The 20,904-nt window shown below is 48.3% G+C and overlaps 1 protein-coding gene across 1 annotated transcript in view; it reads left to right on the forward strand.

Moving 5' to 3' along the window:
• The window catches only part of ITGA9 (integrin subunit alpha 9), a 293,781-nt gene extending 274,253 nt beyond the window's left edge, over positions 1–19,528 (forward strand). The window contains exons 27-28 of the mRNA XM_090284501.1: positions 6,553–6,672; positions 19,034–19,528. Coding sequence (XP_090140627.1) covers positions 6,553–6,672; positions 19,034–19,132 — 219 coding nt within the window. The 3' untranslated portion in view covers positions 19,133–19,528. The remainder of the gene's footprint in view (positions 1–6,552; positions 6,673–19,033) is intronic.
• Positions 19,529–20,904: the final 1,376 nt, after the last annotated feature.

Consider the following 20,904-nt stretch of genomic DNA (forward strand, 5'->3'; position numbering starts at 1 on the left):
TGCATAAAGAGGTGACAATCACTCTCACATCACCCCTGTGACCTAGACATTATTACTCCCATTTCCTGTTGGGGAAACCATGGCTCTAGAAGGCGAGGAGCCTACCAGCCTGAGGTGCCACAGCTTGCCAGTGCAAGAGCCAGGACTGGCCACCAGGTCGACCCACTCGCAAGCCCCAAGTCTTCCTTAACCCTTCAGTTCTCTGACCTGCACTGTCCCGTCGTCCCGCGCCCACACACAGTGGGAGCACCATTCCGAGCAGGAGGTAGAAGGCACAGTCCTGGGTGGTAAACAGCTGGGCCTTTGTCATAGGAGTGACCCTTGGCTCTGGCAGCCTCAGAAGCACATCGTGTTCAGACTTAGATGTCCGTTGATCCTGGAACCCTTCCCTTTGTGGCCAGGTCCCCAAGCAGATGCAGCCTGCTCATCAGGAGGAGAATTGGGGCTCCTGCAGGGCCCTGGCTAGCTTGACGTAAATGAGCTGTAGTCTTGTCCTCCCTTTTAAGAGAGGTTCTGAGGATTCTCAGGAGGAATGGCTCCAAAACCTCTTGGCACAGTGTCTGGCACATAGTAAGTTCTCAGCAAACGTGACCCATTATTAACAACAAAGGAGTTAGCCCAGCTTATTCCTGTGCAAATTCTAACAGAGCAAGGACTTTCTGGAACCCGGCACCTGACAGGCATGGGCATGGTTGACGTCTCTTTATCACGGTGCAGACTTACAGCCTTGATCTTGCCAAATGCACAGTTTATGTTCTGTTCATTGATGTCGTCTCCAGAAGCCTCCCTCCTCCCACAAACTGATGTGCTTTCTGGAGGCTGTGTTCGGAGAGCAGTTTAAGATGTAGTTCAGCTGAGATCATTTCTCCCAGCGCCCGTAGCCTTCCCCGACCCCCCACTGGCTCTTATGTGTAATCAGAAGCAGGTGAAAATGTCCTTTCCTTGTCCAGATGCTCTTCTCTTTCCACTTTTTATTTTACATAAAGTCCTTCCCTCTGTGGGACATGGGTAATGTTGACTGCAGAGAGCTGGTTTGCTGTTGTGACCTTTAGTCGGTTGGGCCTCCCCTGGTGGGGGTGGTGGTGGGTGGTACTGACTGAACTGTCCCTCCGCCCCGCCCCCCAGCACTGGAAGCCCGCCATCCAGCTTGGGCCAGGTGTACCCCATTGTGGTCACGTCCTCAGGCCTTCCGGAGACCTGAGCATTTCCAGCTGTGACATTAGGCCCATTTGCAATGGTCAGAATATGGAAGCTTCCAGAAACACAGAAGTGAATTGAGCACTGTGGTTTAGGTTCGCCAGCTGCCTGAGACTGGAAGTTGGCTCCTGGTCATTTCCTGACACCAGCTTGCCGACTTCAGGTGCACTTAGCTTTACAGCAGCGGGCAAGATGCCCAGTGTCGGGACTGTGCCATCACCCCCAGTAGATGTCTGTCCTCCTCAAAGGCTCTGTTGAGGCAAATCCCCATGCTCCTTACTTTCTTGTTTTAGGAGTTGGTATCCAACGCATAAGCCCTCCAGCTTCAGACGGCGGCCATGCCACCTGCCATCCCTTCGCTGGTTAGAACCTCTGCCATCCCTGTCTCTCTGCCTCCCACCACCTCGAAGACCAGCACCTCCCCCTCCCCCTCCGTCTTTTCTCTCTTTCATATCAGGAACGTGGCTCTCCCCCGGGGCAACCCCTTCCCCTGCAGCTCTCTTACTGGAGTTGTTTGTTCCTTGAACCCCCACGTAACATTCTCCCTCGTAATCCTCTTGGCAACTATGTCCCTGCCCTGATTAAAACCCTCCTTTGGCTTCCCATTTTTCTTAAGATATAGCATATAATTCTCTTTTTTAATGAAGAGTTTATTAATTTATTTTTAGGGAGATGGGAAAGGAGGGAGAAAGAGAGGGAAGGAAACATCGATGTGAGAGGAATATCGATCGGTTGCCTCTCACATGCACCCCAACTCAGGCATGTGCCCTGACTGGGAACTGAACTGGAGACTCTGCTTAGTGGTATGATGCCCAATCAACTGAGCCACACTGGTCAGAGATGCATATATGTCTTAATGTGGCTCTAGTCTTTTCTATCTCTCCAGCCTCACCTTGAACATCCTCCTCTGGCTTCTGGTTCAGTCTGTTTGCTCCAACCTCGCTGTCTGCTGGCAGTGTCTCATCCCTGCCAAGCTCACCCCTACCACAGGGACTTGGCACATGCTATTTCCTCTCCTTGGAATGATGTTCCCTCCCCTCTTTGTATACAGTAGTTAACTGCTGCTTATTCTTTAATTCACAACTCAAGCAGTTCACCAAGGAACTCTTTCTGACTGCCATGCCCATCTCGGCCTCTTCATACTATAAATCTCTCCCCTGGGGCACTTTCCAGTTATAATTTTGCATTTATGTGTCTGTTTGGCCAGTATTCTCTACATACAGAAAGCTCCATGAGAGCAAAGACTGCCTGTTTTATTCATCAATGACTCCCCACGGTTCTTGGCAACAGTAGATGCTGCATATACATTTGTCAAATGGATGCATGGACAAGTGGGTGGATGGATGGGCCAACAGATGGGAAGGCGGATGGGCAGGTGGATAAATGGGTGTCCAGGACTTCCGCCAAAGAAATAACATTTGCGGGTATGTTTTTGAAGTAGAGAGAAGTACAGTCAGAGACTGCAGCTTCAAATTCCACCTTCTCTTTTTTTGCAGACTGAATCATACCCATGCTTCATCTAACGCTGAAAACAATGACTTTAATTTGTGCATTCATGAGTCACATAATGAATGAATCACTACCGTGGGTTAGGTGACAGGAAAGCATGCATTTGAACCCCTGTTCTATAAGAATTCAGTTTGCAGGAGCCCGTAGACAGGAAGATACATCATTATTACCTATCAGAGTGAGAAGGACATAGGACTGGGACTACGAAGCACTCACTGTGGTTTTAAAATGAAGCTTTGTGGAGCCAGGGATCCCCTTGAGTTGGCTTAGGAACTGCTGGGGCTTGGGTGGGGTTTTGAGGGGACAGGCTTGGGAAGGGGACTGAGCAGGCGGGGCTCTGGCTGCCTACCTTCTTCGCAGCCAGAGAACTCACGTCTTCCTGTGTGATACACTGGGTTACTGCAGGAGGTTTTCTCTGCTAAAAAGACTGGAAATTGCCTTGCTTCCAAAAGCTCAGAGGAGGACTGATTCTGCTGAAAAGGGAGGAGTGGGCAGGCTTCTTAAAAGAGGAGGTGTTGGAGCAGTCTCTCTTTTAAATTTTTTTAACTTAGCTTTAAATGCTCAGTTAAAAAAAATTTTAATAATAAAAAGTAGAAACGAGGAAAAAACACCCATAATCTCAGAAACCACTTTTTACTTTTCAGTTTTCTACCATTTTTCTGCAAAGCTGAAGTCTTCTATATATTAAATTGACATTGAAGTCTTCTATATAGTAAACTGATTTTTTTCACTCAACATTATAACATTTATTGTCTTTCACATGTTATTATCATGTTGTCAAATGTATTTAAAACTTGGAACTCAGGCAAAAGGATGCTGTCCTTCCAAAGGCATCTTGGAGCATCCTCTGTCCCCTGTCTTCTTAGTGTGTGGTCATGAAGCAGCCGCATTGGCGTCACCAGGGAGCTTATGTGACCTGTCAAATCTCAGACCCCAACCCCGATGGGCTGATCCAGAATCTGCACTATACCCAGGTTCCTCACGTGATTCTCATGCACCTTAAAATTTGGGGGCAGCACTGCCTGACTTCACAGCTCTGCCTAATTCTGTACAGCCCAGCTTCTGTGAAGTTACTTATTAACCCATGGAAGACTGATAAGTTATTAACGACTTTTGCCGGAAAAGATGAAAAATATTTCTGCCTGGCAGAAAATATAGTTTATTGCCCTGTCAGATATTAACAAGTTTTGTATCTGATTTCTGGATTTTATTTTCTGCAACTGCACATATATTCAGAACCATCTTTGAAGTGGCTTTACCATCCTGCTGATCCCCTTAATAATGAATTAAATAAGTCTTTAATGTGTATTCACTGTATTTTTTTATGAGTCATGTTGTAATTTTTTGAAAATCGTACTTTGACAGCCAGATTTATTGTCACCATTTTAATAGCTCTTTGCAATTGATCATAACTTATCTATTGCCCTATGGTTGGACATTTAGAATATTCCTACTTCTGCCCCAATATAAATAATTCTGTGGTGAACATCTTCAAATATAAAACTTTTTCTGTATTTTATGTTTCTTGCCTTTGGGTAAATTTTTAAGCACAGAATGAATGGATCAAAGGGAAGGAACATTTGTAAGATGAGCAATTATTGGAGTTTGTCAAATGGACAAGAACCGAAAAGCATTCGAGGTGACACAAAGCCAGGTCTCACAAGGGGAGATGATGCCAGTTGGCCAGAATGTCATATATACATACTCCCCAAGGGGCTAAAAGGTGGGAAGGGGGCCAGGTTGTCAGAGCTTGGTACCCTGAATTATGATATGTATTTGGCATGAAGGGAAGCCTTTGATAGTGGAAGCTGAGAAGCAACGTGATGAGACCATGTGTCAGAAAAAACATCAGCTTGAGGCCTCTCCAAGGCTCTTGGAACAGTGCTGGTGAGCGAGAACCAGCCCCGGACGGGGGCAGTTAACTGGGGGTAGAAACAAGAGGACGGGAAGGAAAGATATTTAGAGACAAGTGTGCTTGACCAGCATCACTAGCTTAGCAGTGGTGGAGACAGACCGGTCTGTCTTGTCTGTCCCCATAGTCCTTGCTGCTGTTCCTTCCTTTGGGTTTTCAGCTAAGCTCTGACTTTTTAGAACTGCAGGATGCTCTGATCTTCACACACAAATGAGTTTATTCAAGCCCCTATGTGGAGGAACCAGCTCTGCCAAAGCATCTAGCACACGTCCAAGAAGCTGAGCAGCATCACTAAAAATAATAAAAGATTATGCGCCCATTCCAGGGAAGTGACAGGGCATTCTTGTGGAATTTGCCAGACTAAACTGTAGCGGGATCTCACTGTGTCTGTATCCACAAAACCAGACCTCCAGCGTGGCTTTGCTGGGATGTTGGTTTCTGACACCGAGGGGCAGTCAACAGCCCTGAGAAGAAGCCAGCAGGGTTACCCAAAGGGCTGGCCTTTCCAGCTGACCCCCTCTGAGCTCACAGCCCGTCTCAGTGATTCATTGTCAGTGAGTAACTTCAGCAGATTTATTACCCAACCATGTGCCAGGACCTCAAATAAACTATCTTATTTTCCCTCTCAGAGCCCCATTTCACAGAGAAGGAAACTGAGGGCGCTGTCTTGGTTGCCTGAGGTCATACTTCTTGGCCAATAGTGTCTCATGGTTCATCTGTACAAGATACCACGGGAGATTCTGAATGTGGGAGATGATGCAACACATAGCTTTTTAGGGGTGAGGACCCAAAGGCATGAATCTGACTTTAAAAGACTGGAATCTCTCATCTGACCCAGACAGAAAACAGTGGCTTCTGATGACAGAGTTTAGACCCCACTTCTGCCCCACAACCTCCCACTCCCAAGCATTCCTCCTTAAGCATAGCCTACCGTCTGAAAATCATTCTTTGTAATAGCCCCTAAGTGGATAGGCTGGATAAATATATTGGGTATTCCCACAGTGGGATACTATCGATATATAGCAATGAGAATAAACATGCCACCACCTGGCTGAGTCTCCCACACATTATGTTGAATTCCAATTACATTGAAGGCAGAAAGCAGGTGAAGCTAATCCAGGCTCTTAGAAGTCAGGGTAGTGTTACCCTTGATGGGAGTTGTGACTGCAAGGAGGGTGAAGGGGGCTTTTGGGGGGCTGGTCACATTCAGTTTCTTGACCTCATTACTGGTTCCACAGATGCATTTAGCATTTAGTTTGTGAAAATTCAGTGAGCTGTACACTTAGGTATACTTTTCTCTATGTATATTAGAGGTCAAGAGGTAGTTTTTAAAAATTAAACAGTAGCCTACCATGTACAGCATCGAAAAAATCTCCCACCCTGGCCAGGTGGCTAAGTTGGAGTGTTGTCCCATAAACCAAAAGGTTGCGAGTTCGATCCCTAGTCAGAGCATATGTGGGAGGCAACCAAATGATGTTTCTCTCTCTTTGATGTTTCTGTCTCTCTCTCTCCCTGTTCCTCTCTCTCTCTAAAATCAATAAATATATCCTCAGGTGAGGAGTTTTTTTAAAAAATCTCCCTGCCAACAATGATGCTGTGCCAGGTGCTAACTATGCTGGGGGTCTACCTGCATTATCCCCTTGAATTCTCTGGGGAGGTGCTGGTCTACCCCTGCTTTGCAGATGAGAAAAATGAGGCTCAGAGAGGTAAAGGACCTTGCCCAGGGTCAAACAGCTAGTGAACATGTGTTGTAAAGAGACCTCATGTTCATCCCCAGAGCGACTACCGTGTTTTGTAGGCAGTTTTCTTTCATCTCCACGTGGGAAGGAATGGCTTCTGCTCTAATTCACCCCAAGCGTCAAGTCCAGGCTGGGCTCCATCATGCCAGGGACGCTGCCAGTAGGAAACAGTCTCACTTTCGCTTTGCCTCCTAGGTGGTCTTCGAGGCCTTGCACAACCTGGAGCCTCGCGGCTACGTTGTGGGGTGGATCATCGCCATCAGTTTGCTGGTGGGGATCCTCATCTTCCTGCTGCTGGCTGTGCTGCTCTGGAAGGTGAGTGTGGTGATCGCAGGTGCCCACGAGGTCCCCGCCTGTGGCTGTGCAGTCCTCCTGCCTCGCCGGGGTCAGAGCCCCTTGGAAAGAGGTCCTGTTGGAACTCCCTTCCTGGTGCAGGTATGGCAGAGGGATGGCAGTGTCCCCTTCAGGCTGCGAACGGAATCCTGGCTCCTTTTGAGGGCATTTATAACTGGGGATTGGACCACTTTAGGGAAAGAGCAAATAGCTTCCTCTCCTTTTTTTCTTGCCTTCCCACCAATCCTAATGTAGGATGGTGGGATGCGAACTCCAAACCAGGACCATGCGGCTTAACAGCTGGGACTCAGGTGGTTTACTGTTTACTTTGGGGGTGGGGGTGGGGAGACAAGAAAAAGAACTAGAGAGCAGTTCTTGTTTCCTTCCCATGAGGAATAAGACAAAGATTTCTGCCCACACGACTTGGTAACTGAGATGGGCTACAAGTCCTGAGTCCTGTCTGGGTGGCTGCATCATGAGTCCTCCGACCGCACGGTGGTGCATCATGTGACAAGGGACACCTGCTCACCCTTTGTGCCTTGCCTCTTGTCACTTCCTCAAGGAGAAAGGGGTGTCTTCACCCCCAAGTTTAGGAAGGTTTCACTGCCTCACCTTCTCCTCTCAGAAGTCTGGAGTCTTTATATTGTGTTGGCTAAAATGTCCATAACTTTTTTCTGTGAAATAAAAGACATGTTTTTCATTTCACCAATAACTTTACTGATTTGGATATTTTGAGTATGTCACCTATCTCCCGCTACTGGCTTCTAGTGGGCAGAGGCCAGGGGCGCCACAATACAGTCTAACACAATTGCTTTGAATGAAGTTCCAGACAGCTAAGCGGCCCTAGAGATGTCACGGAGAAAAAAACAAACAAACTTTTTGACCCACCCAATACTACAGAGCCTCTGTATTCATCAGTAACCAGGTCAGTCATTATCTGGTGCAGATTTGCCTCCCCTGCTGGACAGTGATGTTCCTGGTGAGTGGGGCCCTTGTCTGTTCTTGTTCCCACAGTGTCCCAGCTCCAAGAACACCACCAGGGACTATTGCTGGGATTCCTGACACCACCCAGCGCCCTGCTTTCCCAGGGTTCCAGCTGTCAGACACAGACATTGTTATGAATGGACGCTTGAAATTTAAATAATTAGTTTCTTCAGGATTACAAAATAATTTGTATTTATTGCTCACACGTTGTAACGTATCAATAAGGGGGAAAGAGCTGTGTAACACTCAGGAGTCCACATCCCAGAAATAACCACAGTAAGCACAGAGTTGTTTCTTCTTGACCCTTTTTCTGCAAAATAGACACAGACCAGGCATTCTCCTGCCATTTACTTATTTTTAAGTAGTATGTTACATTTTCCATAGTTGATATATTTTCAAGTGTGTACCTCTGAAATTAAAGCATCGGATTTAATTAATCTGAAAAGGTATAATAAATACGTTTTATCCAAGAAATCTAGAGACACCGTAAAACTGGTGTTTTTGTTGTACATTTTTCAGACTGACAGTTGGGCTGATGGCTTTACGTTTAGAGGTACTTCACCTGAAAAAGTGTCTGGAAGTTAAAGGACAGCATGTTGAGCGTATCACTGAAAACGGGTTTACCTCATGTTCCATGCATTCTGGACGGCCCATGGGCTGTTTTGCAGCCTGTTTTTCCTTGTTGTTGAAAACTGTTTCCAGCACTGCCTTGAGGCTCCGGAGCGCTGCAGATCATTCACCCAGTCCTCTCACGTTGGGGTTCACGCGGCTCCTGGGTTCACGGTCCTTCCAACAGTGCCACCGTGAACATCCTTGGAGCCAAATATTTGCACAAATCCTTCATTGTGTGCTTAAGGTGAAATCCTAGAAATGGAATTACCAAGTGAAAAGAAATGCATATTTTAAGCCTTTTATTATATATTGCCAATTGCCCTCCAGAAAGGTTACACCGACTTGCCCTTCCGTAAGCGGGTATCCAAAACACCCAACTTCCTGTATATTTGCCAGGAGCGGATATTACCTTCTTTTTTTCCTTCTAAATAATCTGCCAATTTGTTGTTTGTTTAGTCAGTGTGGCCAGATATATTCTTTTTTTTTATATGATCTTTATTGTATTTTTTTCGTTACCGATTCTTAATTCTCCGTTTTCTCCAGCTCCTTCCTGATGAGACAGCCTCTGGTCTGTGGGTGGAGAACAAAGCCAGCTCAGTGTTTGAGATCTGAAAAGACAGTGAGGACTTTCGGGGGGTGGGAGGGGGGCTGTGCCCATGCGCCATCCTTCCTTCTGCCTTTGTACAGGCTCTTGAGATGAAAGGAAATGCCATCGCCCACAATCAGGTGTGTGGGACGAGACAGGGGCACTGAGTCGGGGTGCGGGGGCCATGCCCCACAGTCTGTTATGGCACGTATCCCTCCTTCTGGCCACCCCACTTGGTTCTGCCACTCAGGCAGTGCCCCATCTCCCAAGCACATGCTTTCACCCGCCATCTGCTCAGCTTTGCTTGTGTCGTGTTTGATTAAAGAATGTGGTTGCAGGCGGTGGCTGTCGTGGGGTAGCCAAGACCCTGGGGTCACCCAGCTGTGTGTTATGCAGAGAGCCAGGGTCCATGAAGGCTTGCATCACCCTCTGCCATGGACTGGGGAAGAGAGCAGAGTGCTGACAGGCAGGGGACCTTAACCCAGGACCTTACTAAAGAGGTAGAATAAAAGGACCTAAACCTACTTTGAGAAAGCTGTTGAATGGCACTGTGTGGGTCCAAGAGCTTTGCTCTGCCTCCAAGAGCAGCTCATTTCAACTCACTTCTTGAATGCTTGCTTTGAACCAAACCCTGGGCCAGGCACCCAATGCGTCAGGATTGTGACTCCTCCTGCCCTTGAATGCCTCCCCACCAAGCACACAGACCTGTAAACAAACTGAGGGCTGTGCAGCAACTTCTCTGGAAGCTGAGAAAAAGACCCCATCCATCTGCCCTGCCCCAAATGAAAAGGCCATCGCATACAGCAAGGTGGAGGAGGACACACGCTTTGCTGGCTGACAGCTGCAGCCTGGATTCCTGGCTGTCACACCTGCCAGCTGTGTGACCTAGAGAGAACTGCTTATCCTCTGTGACCCTCAGTGTCCTCCTCTGTGAAATGGAGATCATGACATCTAGTTTGAAGTACAGACGTAATGCAGGTAGAATAGTTATCAATGCACTTGACACATAGACACCCTCTATAAAACCCAGAGGATATTTCACAAATGAGGTGTCATTCAAGCCTGACCTCAGGTTTGTTTGACTGTTTCAGGCAAGGAAGGGCAGGCAGATGGACTTTCTGTGCAGAGGGAGTGAGATAATAAACAGGCTTTGTGGGGGCCTCCTTGTGAGGTGTGTTAGGGGAAGACGGTCAATGGCCCGCAGTGAGATCACCTTCCTAGGCTGTGACGGGGCCTCATGACCAGGAGCAAAGAGAAGCATGGGGGTCTGTCAGCAGAGCAGTGGTGTGGCCACATCTGTTTGATGAGGAAAAGCTGGGGACAGGATTGGGACCAGGACTATCTCCATGGGTGGAAAGAAGGGTTAGAAGAGGCGGGATTTGTTTGTTGACTGATTGGACTTCAGAGGTAAGGAAGAAAAACAGTATCAGTCTCTTGCTGTTTTTAGATTAGACAGTGCATGGTTTCCCTTGACCAGAGTGAGGAAGGCAGAATTGGAAGTTGTTTTAGAAGAGGAGGAGTGTAGTATTGGGCTTTCTGAGTGTGGTTGCCTCCAGGAGACTAGACTAGACTTGACACTCCCAGTCACCCTCACCTAGCAGAGGGAAGGTCAACAGAAGGGCATTCCTATTACCTCACTAGCCTGGGCACTTTTCTCTTTAGTTTCTAGGGCCGAACATGCTTATCTCAGGCACCACAAAGGCCATTTTTCCAGTTGCAAAAAGAAAACAAACCAGAAATCTATTTGTCGTCATTTAAGCAAGAGAGAGAATGTGTGTGTTCAGACCCAGAAAATGTCCACAAACCAGAACAGGCATCCTCCCTCCTCCCCTCGTTCCCATGGCCCTATACGTCTGCACCATCCTTCTCCATAGCAGACCAGCTTTCTCCCTGCTTTCCAAAACACAGGAGGAAATGGTTGCTCCAGCTGCCTCTGATCCCTGCTTCTACAAGTCTGGGAGAGAGAACTGGATTGGCTAGCTGAAGTCAAGTGTCTACCGCTGGCACCTGTGGCTAAGGGCAGGCAGTTGGCTGGAAGGGACTCTGACTGGGCCATTTAGGCCCCATGTCTCCCACTAATCCAAACAGCTGAGGCTAGGGTAGGAGAAAGATGCAAGATGGCAATTTGGGGTGATGGGGTGGGGGTGGGGGGTGAATCCCAGAAAAGAAGAAAACTAGGCAGATACCCCAAAAAAATTCACTCCAGCAGGGTTTCATGGTAGTTAGTGGGGCTGAGGCCTCATTCCAGGTTATTAGATTGTAGCAGTTAGCTATGGCTGCGTAACAAGCTGCCCCCAAATTAAGTGACTTTAAATAATCATTACATCATATCTTACAAATGTGTGGGTCAGGAATTCAGGAACGGTTTGGCTGGTCAATTTTTCTGTTCCATGTGACACTGAGTGAGGTCACTTGGTAACACTTACCTGGTGGCTAGCCTGGCCTCAGGAATCTACAAGAGCTTCACTAATATGCCTGGCACCTTAGTGGGGATGGCTTGGAGGCTGGGCTCAACTGAACTCCTCTGGCTTACCCCATAGACTCAGGGTCTCTCCATGCAGCCCTCCCAGCAGAGAGGTCTGACTTTTTACATGGTAAAATCTGCCAGTTCTCTTAAAGACTGGCCCAGAACTGGCATGGCATCATTCTACCAGACTGCTGGTCAAAGCGGTCCCCTGTCAGCCTAGATCCAAGGAAGGGGAAATAGACCCTGCCTGTCAGCCGGAGGAGTGGCAAAGGGTTTGTGGCCATCTTTTATCTGCCCCATACATGCTTTTCAGAAACATGGGCAAAATCCTAACCTTTTCTTTAAAGGCCACTATTATTGTTTTAAAACAGATGAAAACTCATCTCTCTTCCATAATGTCATAGATAAAATCACAATTGAGCTCGGTCAGGGAAAAGAAACCAAAAGAGTAAACCCAGGCCCAGTGTCCATGGATGCACTCACCCTTCAGAGTGGACAGTCTCTTCAGGCAGAGCTACAGTGCATAAGGGGCTTGGTGGGGCAGCTGCTTTAGGAAAAATTCTTCCTTAAATGGCTAACTAACTGTGATGGCTTTAGAGGGGGTTGAAAGGGGTAAAGGAAATGTAGCATTACTTGGAAGACCTGCATATTTCTAAAACTTCAACCACAGACCTCTTGTCAACTCTGATATCTGTGTCTGCAACCTAAAAATGATTCATTACTAGTGACTGGAGATCCAATATCACATGGACAGCCAGTGCATTGAAATCTCTTGATCATGGGCCCAAAGTCAAACCTGTTACAGACTTATCTGAGAGGTCTTAATAAAGCTAGCTTCTTACCGTATTTCATATATAATTTCCTCCAATCCTTTCAAGAGGAAAGCTAGGGCTGGGTCCCAGCTGCCACTGCTGACCAGGACACATTTCATTCATTATGGCCTCTGAAGACAGGTAGGCAATTTCAAGTCCTCTTCCCTTCCATAGAGCCACATCTCTTGACGTTCCCTGTAGAGTAGCTCCTGATATTGCTACGTATGGTTGCTTGCTACCGCCTTGAGCTCATGAGCCAAAAATGATTGTTCCCAAAAATGTGTCCCATAAACACAAATTCTGGAATGATCCTGAAAGCAGAACAGAGCAGCCAGCTGTGCTAATGTGTTCCCTGTGTCATGCAGGCCTACAGGTCAGCACGCTTTACACGTGCAAGATGGCCGATGCCTTCATTCAGCAAACAGCATTGGGTCCCTAGGAGGTGGGAGGCCCTGGGCAAAGGGACAGAAGTAGACAACACAGTCCTCACTCTGTCAAAGACCTCTGGGAAAAGCAGTTAAGTGACCAGAGGTGATGGCTCAGCCCTGAGAGGTGAGCAGGACTTGGTGGGTGAGGGAGCCTGAGCCTCCAGCTGCTGGCCCTTCCTAATGTCACTGCGGTGTTGCTAACACGGGCATCGCCCACTGTTTATCTAAAATAGAAACCCCTTATGGAATCATCAAGTGCCTTTTCCACAGAGGAACTCCAGGCTCCCAGCCCCCTTTCCCTCTGACTCCAGGCAGACCCCAGAGTCTTCCACTGGCATCTCAGCCACTCTCTCATGCTTGGCGGCAGCAGGCCCTGGCCCCAGCGCAAAATCCACAACAAGGGCCTTGAGCTAACCAGACCCTTCTTCAAATACTGAAATGTATCCCAATCAGCTTGCCCAAAGCCGGGATGTTCGCAGACAGTGGGAGCCATAATTTAAACTTCATGTGCAAGGATTTCAGTAGTCTGCCAAACCACCATGCAGGAAGAAAACTTTGAAATATGAAACTCTTTTAAGGGAGAAAAATCCAAGTGAGTCCCCTTGCCTTCCCCTTAGCTTCTGACTGGGTCTGCAGCGGCCTGGGCCTGGGGCCTCTTCCAGGCAATCGGAAAGGCCTGTTTACAGGAGAGTTTCCTTGTTCGGCAGTACAGTAGGGATAACTCCGTCTGCGACTTGCACCTTTAAGGAGGGCTTTCAACGCATTAAGCCAGACTTTGAGTCAAGTCGTGAGAGAATGAAGATGCTGAGATGTCTTTCATTTAGAAGAAAAAGCCTCGTTTGGGGCCCCAGGCAGCGCCCCCCTCCCCATCCCTTGTGCAGTTTGCCAAAACACACGCTCAAGAGACGGAGAAAAACAACGCATCCTCCCCTACTGCTTTCGGCCAGGGAACTGTTCTCCTCTCTCCCGTTTGCCCGGGTGCAAGCGGAGATGCCTTGGAGCAGAGGGCAGTGCCTTGGCCTAGCCAGCCCTGTGACCAGCACCCCCCCACCCAGGACCTGCGGGCTCCTCCCTTCCCCCAGCAGAGGAGAGGCAGGCTGCAGAGCCTGCTGGCCACATTCAGAACCAGGACTGCCTCAAACCTCAGCTGGAGCTGTTCCAAGAGCCTGCTGCTTTCAAGCTGGCTTTGGGCTCCTGGTTTTTATTTGAGAGCATTACTGCTGACCTCCAGCAGAAACACTTAGAAAAATAAATCTTTGAAATGGCTGGGAGAATGTGTAAGGTTTGGCAGCCCCTCTGGGGTCACTCGGGTTATCACCTTCCCTCCAGCCAGGCTGGGGCAGCCGTCTTTGCTTCTCCAAAGGGGGGGCGGGGGGAGGGGAACACAGACACACAAACCCCCATCACACTGTCTCAATTAAAACCATGTGTCAGTGACACTCGGTGGGGGCTTATTTATGGTTGGAAGTAAATATTGGGCTGATGCTGCATGGTTGACATCTCGAGACAGAGACATGCAATGTAAATAGTCAAGAAACTGAAGAGACCCATAAACAGGAGGCCCTGAGGTCATCCAAAGGAGTGTGTGGGAAGTCCCTGGAATAGCTGCCCAGGAGGCAACCCGAAGGCCAGGGAAGGAGGGGGTGGGGATCACCCAGGAGACCAGGTGCTGGGGAGTCCAGACCAGTCTCCCACTCACCCCGAAATGGGCTGGGAAGGAAGAGGCTGGGGCTGCAGGCTGCAGACCTCAGAACTCAAGTCAAGCCTTATTTCCTCTTGGGCCTCATGCCTCCTAATTCGGGCTACTCGGGGGAAGTTTTCTGGTAGCTTTTGGATACAGGTTAATCAGAAACTAAGTCTGTCAGGAGGCTCTGGGAGCTGCTTCTGGGGGCCGAAGGACCCTCACAGACAAAAAGCCAGGAAGCACACTGCTCCCTCAGCTTTTAGCTGAGCAACGCTTGGCCTGAATCTCTCCTCCTCTAGGGTTTCCATGAGTGTTTCCTCTGCTACAGACAGAACAGTTATAAACAGAGCCTTTTGCCCCTCAAGTGGCAAAGGAATCCCTGGAAGGTTCCAGAAAAAGTGCAGGAAAACATTGACTCCATTGGATTGGAATTGTGGGGCTGCCGAGGGTCCAGCTTACACTCAGCACTAATCATTTCCCGGCATGCTCAGTGTGAGCTCAGCTGGCAGCAGAAACACAGGTGTGCCCTGCACCTCTCAAAGGTCCTCCCCAGGGTAACCATGCACGCTAACCACAGTGGAGTGTGTGCCGGAGGAAGGCCTGCTGCCAGAGAGAAATGTCTTTGCAGTCTTGATTTACCTTAATTTTTAAGAATTTTGTAAGTCTTTATAATATATTCATACTTTAATAGAAAAGTTGAAAATTCAATTTTCCAAAAATTTCCAAAAACTCTTTGAGGAAAACTAATACTGGGCAAGGACTCTGTGCCTGTCCCTTCTTAGTGTGAGTCCTGAGGACACAGCTGTGTGCCCCATAGGCTGCCATCCCAAGTTGGCTTTGGTGGCCAACATGAAAAGCCGTCATTGTGTTTCATGGCTGGAAAAGGTCTAAGAGTGTCATTGGTGTCTTGGGCAGAGACAAAGGCACTGGGGTTCAGAGCCAGAAAATGACCTATCCTGTGGCCCAAGGGGCAGTTAATTAGAACATGAGCAGTAATCAGGACCCTGGGTCCCCCATGCCACATCTCTTACCTGTACACCTCTTCTGAATAGTCCACGTGGCCCTGAGCAGGCCTAGTGTGACACTGGTGTGTGGGACCATTGTTTGATCAACTCAGAGCCTGGGCTTTGAGTTTTATATCAAAAGCCAAAACTAGGCTCTCAACAAAAGCACAAAGGTGATAATCTCTTTTTGTGAAATGGAACTAGTTTGGTCATGTAAGAAGCAGAGCGAGTTTGACAGACACCACTACACAGCACCTTCATGCAGACTAGTACACAGTACCCCTTCCTCCAGAAGCTTCACTTCCATCCGAAAGTCAGAGAAGCTACTGATTTCCTTAGAAAAAAAGACGCTCTACTGACATCTGCTGGAAGATAGTTGAAGTAAATTTACATGTTTGTATCTGCAGTGAGCAGCACCCCTCACCCAACGCTCACTCCATGCAGTGCTCAGCCTTCGCTGCTGTGCCCAGCACTCACTACCCTTGAGCGAGGACTGTGTTTTAAGAAACGGTCTTTGGCTCCTAAGAAGGACAAACATCAGTGGCGGCTCCAACCTTCCATCTGGAGACTACACCGAGGTTGTGCTGGGAACGGGGCTCCTGAGACCCTGCAGTGTGGGAGTGGGGCATAGCCTTGGCCAGGCTGTTTCTGGGAGCAGCTCTACAGTCACTGCCAAGGGATGGGGGTGGGAGGTGATTTTCGGACCAATCCTGACGCCACTCCATTGGAAAGAAAAGAGCTTGCTTCTGGGTGCCTGCAGGAGATGACAGCACCTTGACTTTTTGGCAACAAATGTGACACACATAAAACATGAGCCCACGGGAGAGTTAGTCCAGGTGCTCTAAATCCTCGCTCGATTTTTTGTACATTCTGTGTCGAATCTTCACAGGTAGGAGAAAGTGAGCCAACTTTCATCCTTCTTAGAGATGAACAAGGGAAGTATCTCTGCAGGACAAGGCACAGTGATGCCTTTTATATCTAGAACCCTGTCCGCTTGCCCTCTGCCACCCTTCCTATGGCTGTTCATTCATTCAGTACACCAGACAAAAAATCTTGGAGTCCTGTAGCCGTTAACTCACGCTGCATTATACCTCACCCCGAAGTCATTATAATGGTTTAAAAGCAACCACCATCTCTCTAGCTCACCATTCCATGGAGTGGACTGAGTTTAACAGAGTGCTCTCCAGTCTCAGCCAGACTCACACCCACACCTGCAGGCAGTTGTGGGTGGGCCGGCATAGGAGGGCGCCAGCTGGGTGGACTGTCGCCTTTCAGGAGGCTGGACCAAACCCATTCACACGGCCCGGCAGGATTCTGAGAAAGTGAGCAGAAGTGTGCAAAGCCTCTCGAGGCCTCCGTGTGGAACCAAAACAACATCTCCTCCATTGCGTCCAGTTGTCAAAGCAAGTCGCAGGGCCGACTCAGGGTGTGGGAAATAGACTCCACCTTCCTGATGGGAACTGTTACGGAGTCACGTGGCCCAGGGCACGGATCCAGGGGGGATGGAGGATTGTAGGCACCTCTGCAGTTTATCACTGATGCCAAATACGGCAAAGATGCTGAGCTCTGGGGATAGAAAACACACGTCCTGCCTTCAAGGCATTCTAAGACAAATGCGAAAGATGAGAAGGGAGCAGCAGACAGTTAAGATTCTGCTAGATCAGTGCCACAGCAGAGATATGTCACTTGTCTGGAATTGTGAGTGAGTAACCTGGGATTACCGAAACATGACACCATCGGCAGGCAGAGTTATGTGCTAACGAATCTTATTTCCACATTACATCCAGACTTATTTTCATGATTATGTTCTCTTCAGCGCAGAAGCGGCACATGACATTTTTTTACCCGTCAACCATCTCTGTCTTTAAATAATGATAGTTCAAGCAGTAACTTCTTAGACATTTCCATTAAATCTTGGGTTGCTTTTCTGGCCTTCTGTGGGTGCATTTTGAGAGCAATGACAAGGGCCTTTTTCTAATTACCCAGAATATAAAGGCTAAGCCCCCTTTTCACATCCCTTGTAGAGGGGACACAGCAGTAGGGATCGGAGGACAGAAAAGTGTACATGTGGGCGTGTCAGAAAGTGGCGTTCCGACAGATATGGTCTTATGCTGCTGAGAAGAAACCTTCATGGCTGAAAACTAGGAACTCAGTGTCTGCTTACAACCCTGACTATTAGGAATGAAGCTCACAATAGAGGCCCCTTGCCAGTTCTTTTAAGGAAACTTCTATTCCTTCCCAGTCTTTCAAATGGCACCTCTTCATTGACTCCACTCAGCATGAGAGCTCAGGATTTCCTTGGCAGTGTGGGTGCAGATGTGTCCTGGCAGCTCTGTTGCTAGTTCTCAACTTTGGGTCGACCGCTAAGCCCTCTCCTGGACCCCAGGTGCTCTCCCCTTCCTTGGGGCGCTCACACCGTCAGGTGACTATGGATACTTGGCTCATCAAGAAGCAGGAAGACTAATGCACAGACCACAAGGAAGTTAGATGTGCCCGGGAGAGCTGCGTTTGCTTCGATGATTCCCTTAGGGCAGGTTTATCTGGGCATTTGCCATTGGCAGCAGACTAGAGAGAGTGCTAGTTTTGAACATTTTCAGATATGACTACGGGAATTGTAAGCTAGTGACAGCGAGCGTGGTACCACAGATCTGCAGTGCAGCTGACCAAGCATGTGTGTCTCCTTGACTTCCTGTATTCAAGGGGGTAGATGGGAGGATTTGGAGGCAGCTCATTAATTTGGAAGGTGATCTCAGGAAACGCTGATCAGAGCAGGGAAGAGAAAGAATTCAAGAAAGGATGTGTCATGCTGGTTAGCGCTGCAGGCAAGTTCCACTGGGAGACTCGGCAGGACATGCACCTCAGGGTGATCACCCCCAAGGAGAGAGGGAGCTGGGGTACATACACCTAGTCCAGGCAGTCCTGCCTAAGGACAGATGCAGGAGGGATGTCTGGGCCAAGAAACAGACGCCACTAATGCTGGTGAGCAAAGGACAAGAGATACCAGGTCACCCTGAGCGTGGGAGAAAAGGTCAGGTTTGGTCCACAAAAGTTGCTTAAATGTCAGGCAGTTAAAGTGCCTGCAATGACTGTCTGAGAAAAAAAAAGTCATCTGACCATATGTGAAAACCCATAAGACCTAAGAAGGGAAGGTCCTTTCAGAACCAGGCTAAAGGAAATTCCCCCTACCCGCCGCCAGGTGAGGAAGAGGCGCAAGAGGACCGCAAGGGAGGAGGCAGACCTGCAGACACTGTCAAAAGCCTATTATGTGAGAGCAGCAATTATTAAATTACTCCACAGTGGCTGATACCTCTCAGAATACAACAGACTTATTGAAAGCCAAATAAGCTCAGGAGATGTTAAGTCCCTGGGTTTCTTAGATCCTTTTCAAAGGGCTCATTAGATCCTTTACTGTTCTACTCTACATTGCAAATCACTTAAAGAAAGAAAGAATGCAGCGTTTCCCAGCCTTCTTTGACCAGGAAACCCATTTTACTCCCAAACGCCTTGGCATCACTCTCTGTAACTAGTGTTCCCCAGCACCCAGTTTGGGAAATGCTGCACCGGAAGCCCTTGACAGGGAGCACTCGTAAGATAGCCAGCAGGGAGTCCATGCATTTTGAAAAGTGGCTCCACACCACGGTCTTTCGGAAGCAGTCGAATCAGGGGAGTTTTCCGAGCCCCGTGAGTACAGGTCAGGCTGCCTTGCAGTCCAGCCGGCTGATCCGTCAGCATTTCTAACCCGGCTTCTCCTCTGTCTGCCTTTCAGATGGGCTTCTTTCGCCGAAGGTACAAAGAAATTATTGAAGCTGAGAAGAACCGAAAAGAGAACGAAGACAATTGGGACTGGGTCCAGAAAAACCAGTGACCTGCCACACCAGTCACGTGACCCAATCATTTCGCCTGTCGTCCTTGATCTTTGTATCTTCCATATTTGGAAGAAAGAATCTTCTCCAGATTTTTCGGAGACCCCACTGATGCTGTTCTCGTCTTCAGTCTGTCAAGCCCGGGTGCCGGCCTGAGGCAGCCAGCTTTGGCCAGGTCACATGACTGGAGTCCACCACTTCCGTTTAAAGATGAACTCTGAACTTTGGAAAACAAGCTACAGAGCCGAGCAATATTTATGGATGCAACATGCGTGGTCAACCCTCAGGGGAAAACTGTTACCTAAAAGTATTTTTATAAATATAAGCCTTTTATACTGATTATGTCTTTATATTTGTATCAATGTTTTATTATTTCTATTAAATAGTTATATAGTTCACTCAAGCACTGATATCTGGCCTGGAAACACATGTACGTTCATACAAATTTTAAAGGATAAAAACCTTATTGTTCTTTGGAACTTGCTGTTAAATAGACTCGCAGATAGAAGAATCCGAGGAAACCTTGTGTCAACAATCCACCAACCTTGCATTGCTGCATATAAACTGGTCATGGCAGGACCCCTAAGACATTTCCCATCTTTATTGCCTGGAGTCAAGTTTGAAGTAATGTGCTAAAGAACTATTTTTTCATATGTACCTTTCACTGGAAGATTCCCAACAGGAATTTGGATGGAAAACATGATTCCTAGCAACAAGTCTGCTCTGCATCACCTCTACACAGCAGGCATCTCACCCCACCTCCAATCAGATTAGTAGAAGAAGGCTTGGAGCAACGCCAGTCGGTCATCTGGTAAACCTCAGAATGACACCTCATCCTGGACATCATGCATCAGAGTCCACACACCACAAGGACTAAGTCAGTGACCACCAAGCGAAGCCTTGTGTCTGAATGCTCTATGTGTTGCCTTTGCGTGGTCATTTGAGTTTAGAGGTCTCCCATTTCCTCATCACTTCTGCTGCCCCAGCTAATGGTGATTGCAGATTCCTTCCCAGAGATGACCATTCAACCTGTTCTTATTTTTAAAGTAGTGTCCTTGGTGGGGTTCCCAAGAAGCAGACCCCAAGGCAAGGATCTGCAAGCAAGTAACTTATCAAGGAAGTATCCCCAGAGGACACCAGTACGGGAGTGAGGGAAGCAGGGCAGGGAAGGGGAAGAAGCCAGGTAAGGGTGCCCATGGATGGTACCTTCAGCCTGATCCTGCAGGGCAGCTCTGGAGAATAAGATGCATCTCAGAGTTGTCCCAACCTAAGGCAAGGGAGCTGAGCCTTCACATTCTTACACCCAGGGGAGATGTAAACTTTCCACTCTTGGTGCCTACTGGCAAAATGGCTCCAAAAGTTCAGGGGAAGTCTGCTAGAGGAGAGCTGCAGGTGCACCCCCAACCTGGGGAGGCATACAGAAATGATGCACAGGGATCTGGGTTTAGCCACAGCCTCCTCCCCTACCCCCTGCATGGTTGACTCCTGAGCTATGGCCTTCAACATCCAAGCTTTCTACTTGACAGTGTTTGTTATCAGTTGCGCTGCCTAGTTTTGAGTGCATTATGATTTTCTAAAAGGGCAACGAGATGATGGCCGTAGCATGCTCAGCACTGCACTGGCCTCGCAGCAAACCCTCAGTAACTGTGTTAGCAGCTATGGCTGCTGTGACCACTGCTGAATAACCATCTGATAAGGGAGAAATATGTGGCTCAGAGCAGGGTCTGACCAAGAGTCCTTCTTGACTTACGAGAGCCTGCTCAAGCCCCAGGTA

This window comes from Furipterus horrens, unplaced genomic scaffold, assembly GCF_987537825.1.
Source record: "Furipterus horrens unplaced genomic scaffold, mFurHor1.1.pri manual_scaffold_7, whole genome shotgun sequence".
In the NCBI taxonomy this organism is placed as follows: domain Eukaryota; kingdom Metazoa; phylum Chordata; class Mammalia; order Chiroptera; family Furipteridae; genus Furipterus; species Furipterus horrens.